The following is a 5,122-nucleotide window of genomic DNA, read 5'->3' as shown; positions in this document are numbered from 1 at the left end:
TAGTGCTTCTGTGGCGGCGGCAGCGGTGCCTGCGGGACTCCATGGACTTCTATGCTCATGTCAAGAACATTTCTGGGCCGAGTTCCTGCAATCATATTAAACGGTACTTATAGCGCTCATCGACTATTAATGACATATAATTTACTCACACAATACACTTTTAAATGCCTCTCCCCCCATACGTCTCTAATTGACCATGGTCTTTCAAATAACTAATTTTGGCACTGGACTAAGCATTAAGTACGAAGGGGCACCTGCAAATTATCTGCAACGCACATTGATTGATTGATTGGAGGGTTACGCAAATAGTACCACTCGGTTTGCACCCCAACCAGAAAGTAATAAAGTTTTCTGTTCCACCCCTGGCGGGATAGTTGACAGAAAACTGACAGAATCACTGTCCACTCCGTGTCCGAAGTGTGTCTAGCACGTCTGAAATAAGGCCGTATTCTGTCTACTCTGTCCAGTATGTTCACTTGCTGTCAAGCAGGTCGAAATGCTGTCCAAATCCGATGTCCAAAGTGTGTCCGAGATCTGTCAGCCCTGTCCACACCCGAACTTCGTCGGATTGGTGTCCAAATCCGATGTCCAAAGTGTGTCCGAAATCTGTCAGCTCTGTCCACAACCGAACTTTGTCGGATTGCTGTCCAGATCCGATGTCCAAAGTGTGTCCGAAATCTGTCAGCCCTATCCAACCGAACTTATCGGATTATCGGAAAGTTTGGGTGTGGACAGGGCTGACAGAAATCGGACACACTTTGGACATCGGATCTGGACAGCACTCCGACAAAGTTCGGTTGTGGACAGAGCTGACAGATCTCGGACAAACTTTGGACAGGAATCCGACAATGTTCGGTTGTGGACAGGGCTGACAGAGCTCGGACACACTTTCGTCACCGGATTCCACCTGTTTTTCGAAATCTCCGCTAGGATGCGCTGAAAGCACTTGAACACTGCTTAAGGAGTTGTTTCCCTCTAAAACACATGAATTTCTAAAATTTTGCTTATTGTATCGTGTCAGGCAACAGAGATTGGCTGTATACATGCAAATCACACTTTGATTTTACAAAATTCGATTTTGAAATTGTTTAATATAGGATTAAAGATACATCTCGCGGATGAATGTATCTGTCTATCTGGTTGGGGTCTTCCGAGTTGCTTCTTCCCTGCACGCGTCCTGCGCGTGAACAGACTGACACTCTTAGACCCTCAGTGGTGTGATGGGAATGTCTGAATTTTTGAAGGTAGAGTTTGACCTACTCTGCTGACCATATAGAATATAAGGAAACCATCCAATGTAACCACTGAACCGTCACACTAGAACATCGCAGACAGCCTAGACAGATTTTGGACACATTTCGGACAGCCTAGACAGATTTCGGACACATTTCGGACATGGGGTCAGACGTATAGAAGGATAGACTGGACGAGGGAGGCTTGGAATTGGACAGAACGGACACGAAACAGACGACTCCACCTTGTCCGAAACTTGTCACACATCTGTCCATTTTTGACACATATTAGACAGGCGTGTTTTTGTCCGTTCTATGTCCGTTCTATGTCCGTTCAATCTCTGTCCATAATCTGTCCATTTCATCCCGCCATCTCGTACGAGAATAATATAGAGTAAAATATATGTGATAAAATGATATGTGATAAAACACTGGCAGTTCACCCATTCGCATAAGTGCTACAAGAGTATTTAACATACTGCATGGATTGGAGGAGTCTACCCATTCAACACCTTTTCAACAAAGCTGACAGTGAGCCAAGTTATTTACATCACGGGCATCATTTACTCGGCCTCAAAAAATAACTTACAACTTAATTGTGCGTGTTAACATTGAGCCACAGGAGAACACTAACCTCCTACAACAATAACCGGAATGGAACAATTCAATATTCCGGACCGGAAACAAGTGAGCACTATACCTTGCGATTAATAACGAAAAGCGGCGATGTCCACTCTAAAATGCTAGTTAAAATCCTATGATCAATAATTATATGAGAAGGTATTATCGGTATTTGGCAGAAACGCTGATCGTGGACACCGACTTTCACTGTTTGTTTACGTTTCCATAAAGGCGCGGGAAATGCGCAGTGGGGGTGGGGAGGAGGAGAGGGGTAGGGGACGCGGCACGGCAAAGGAGGAGAGCAATAATTACGATATACTCACACCGACATATCGTGGTCACAGGATGTGATTCTTTCCTGGGGTAGGCAATCCCGCCTCGCTTGTCCAGGATGTGATCCTTTGGGGATGCTTCCCGTCCCGCGCATCGTTGTGTGGCTCCAGGCGGCAACGCCAGGGAAGTGCCAAGTGACAATAATGAAATGATCAGGATAATAAACTATTATGGGCGATTTGCTATTAATAATAATAATATTTGGCGCTTTAAAGAAATATGCACCAGCCCGTGTGTACACGACGTTTGGAGCCGATTCGTATTTGTCGTGGGAGTGTCATCGGCGTGCTCGGGGGGTTCATTTACTGGCCATTTTCCTTGTTTCTGGCCAGGAATCGACCTGGGCTCCAACGCGTCGAGGAGGTGGACTTGACCCGACCTGAACGTGTGCAATCCGGGAGACCAAGACTCGTAAAGCAGGACCGAGTACTGAACTCTCCACTGACAAGTGGAGCCGACAGCCTAGTGGCGAGCGCGTTGTAGCGTGGTGCACAAAACACTCACGGCCCAGGGGTCGAGTCCCGGTCGAAGCGAACATCTTGTCGTTGTTTTTTGGCCGTGGGGGAAGGGGGCTGAGTAGGCGGTCAGGTCAAGCAAGTCCACCTCCCCATGTCGGCTGGTCTTTTGTCCTAACCCTTGGTCCCCGCGCCGCAAATTACTAAATAGGAAAAAAATGAGCCTCGGTTAGTATTCGAGCCGACAACCATCCGCGTCCCAGGCGCGCTCTACTATCTGTGCCATAGGCTGTAGCTACCAAACTACAGATTTTACAGGCCTTTTCCCCTTAAAAATCGACCGTATTTAGGGACGTTGTCGGAGTTGGAACAAGGCATTTTTTTTTCTTTTAAGGATTGACAGAGGTAGTGCTTTCGAAGACATTTATTATTACTGGAAAAAGGCAAGACAAGGAGCAACAGATAAAACAAATTTAGGGTTTTGACTTCATTACAGGGAGAAAAGGTACCTGTGTCTAAATGCTATAAATGACAGGCACATTGGAATAAGTAGAAGTTGCACATAAAAGCAATCTCATCAGAGTAGTAACAGTAAACCCGTGAATAAATTTGTAGCAAAGTACAACCTAAGTAGACTATTTTTGTACTAGAAAAGTCATCAAAATGGTCCCTGCCTATCCGCATAAAATGCATTATACCCCGTGCGGAACGAAACCGAGTGAATGAATGGTTGTTTTGCCATAGTTTTGCTGTTATTCTCACGACATATTAACATTTAAATAAAAACATATAACAAATAAACTTGTCATAAGGAGAAGGTAATTTTGTCGTTTTCCTCTTGTTAAAGTGGTCCATTTAACAAGAAGAAAATGACAAAATTACCGTCTCTTCATAACAAGTTTATTTGTTATATGTTGTTATTTAAGTGTTAATATGTCGTGCGAATAACAGCAAAATAACCATTCATTTACTTGGTTTCGTTCCACTCAGGACAACACAGTAAAATAGAAACTATTACACTGAACTTAATAAACAATTAGCTTTACAACATTACTAAAATAATGACATTCAGAAACAATCAGAGAAATGCATAAGAAGACCCTACTTGAAGTGGTAGAGTAGCAAAAATTGTACAAATCAAGAGAAAATTGTGTAATTTCAATGTAAGAAGCTACAGTACATAAAATAAAACACTGACTTACAAGTAATTATGATTTGATACAATTTTTTTTTGTTAATATTCAACTTTGCACAACAGTAAAGTACCTTTATTCTGTACATTAAACTACCTGTGCAATCTAGGTACTCAGTTACAGTACTTGATAAGAATTCAAAATGCAAATGGTTTGCATTCAGTGATTAACCATTTAAAAATAAAATTACATACAGTGCAGTTACCACAATGATGGTAACCTATTTTAATAGTGTGTATTTCCAAACAGATGGTGTAGTGTAAGTGCAAGAGACATACATAGTACCATCTGTAAAGGCAATACACCACAGTGTTGCGGGTTTGCCGACCCGATCTGCGCGTAAGGCGCCATAGCCCCTTGGGTATGCAAACCCACAACACTGGGGAGTATTAGCCTGTACACCCGGTACATACTTCATTCAAGTACATAAGATAGTAATTTTTTAAAGCTTGTGTTAAGAAGTTGAATTTTGGAATACTTTCAAAGAGTTTTTTAAGTAGTTGGGCCAAGGTGAAGTACCTTGCTTGTCACATAGTCACTGAGATCATTGACAAGAAAGTGGTAAACAAAGCTTGCTTTCTTTCTATCCATTGCTGTAAGATTTCCTCTTCCTCTAGCAGATAACCGAGGTGGATCTCGAAGGAATATTCCTCCAAATACAGTTGCTGTAAGGGAATATGAGAATTGAAATATGTAATCCATAGGGGGAATATCTGGAGGGTTCCCTGTCTGAAGGGTCCCACCTGAGTATTTTTATTATTTTCATTATTACATTAGTTTCTAATGTTAAAATACGAGTTCAATATTAAAATACTGTTTAGAACTATTTTGACTGGCCTGAGGTGTCTAGAAATTTTCCATCTTGCTTCCGAATGTTCTGTTTCTCAGGCTCTTGCTCTCAACAAAATGTTAGCTGTTGTCTGTCTAGAAGACATCTGGCTGTAGGAGAATTAGTGGCTGTGTTCTGTATGCAGTAGGACTTCTTTGGAAGTGTTGAAATATTGTACACTAACAAGTGCTTAACACATTCAAAAGTCAAACAAAAATGCTACTGCATTTCTGGGTACATCAAGTGCGTGGCAGTATTTGTTCTGCTCCTGAATAGAGAACACTAACAGGGGGGGACATTTTGATGTGTTACCCACTTGAAAGTCCAAGACATTTCCACACTTCAGAAAATGTGCAACTAAATAGAGAACACTAACATAAATTCTAATAGCCTGATGTCAACTATACAAATCGCAACTAGCAAGACACACTTCTGCTACGAGCTAGAGCCCAAGATACA

General features: G+C 42.3%; 1 protein-coding gene across 4 annotated transcripts in view; it reads right to left on the bottom strand.

Annotated features, from left to right (window-relative positions):
• Positions 1 to 3,047: 3,047 nt before the first annotated feature.
• The window catches only part of LOC113202291 (type II inositol 1,4,5-trisphosphate 5-phosphatase), a 13,797-nt gene continuing 11,722 nt past the window's right edge, over positions 3,048 to 5,122 (bottom strand). For all 4 annotated transcript variants that reach the window (XM_026416435.2, XM_026416436.2, XM_026416437.2 and 1 more), the window contains exon 20: positions 3,048 to 4,499. In XM_026416435.2, the coding sequence (XP_026272220.2) occupies positions 4,327 to 4,499 (173 nt within the window). In that variant the 3' untranslated portion in view covers positions 3,048 to 4,326. The remainder of the gene's footprint in view (positions 4,500 to 5,122) is intronic.

This window comes from Frankliniella occidentalis, unplaced genomic scaffold (genome assembly GCF_000697945.3).
Source record: "Frankliniella occidentalis isolate FOCC.00 unplaced genomic scaffold, Focc_3.1 Scaffold155, whole genome shotgun sequence".
Lineage (NCBI taxonomy): Eukaryota > Metazoa > Arthropoda > Insecta > Thysanoptera > Thripidae > Frankliniella > Frankliniella occidentalis.
The sequence above is the reverse complement of the archived record's forward strand: the minus strand, read 5'-3'. Positions and strand labels throughout refer to the sequence as shown.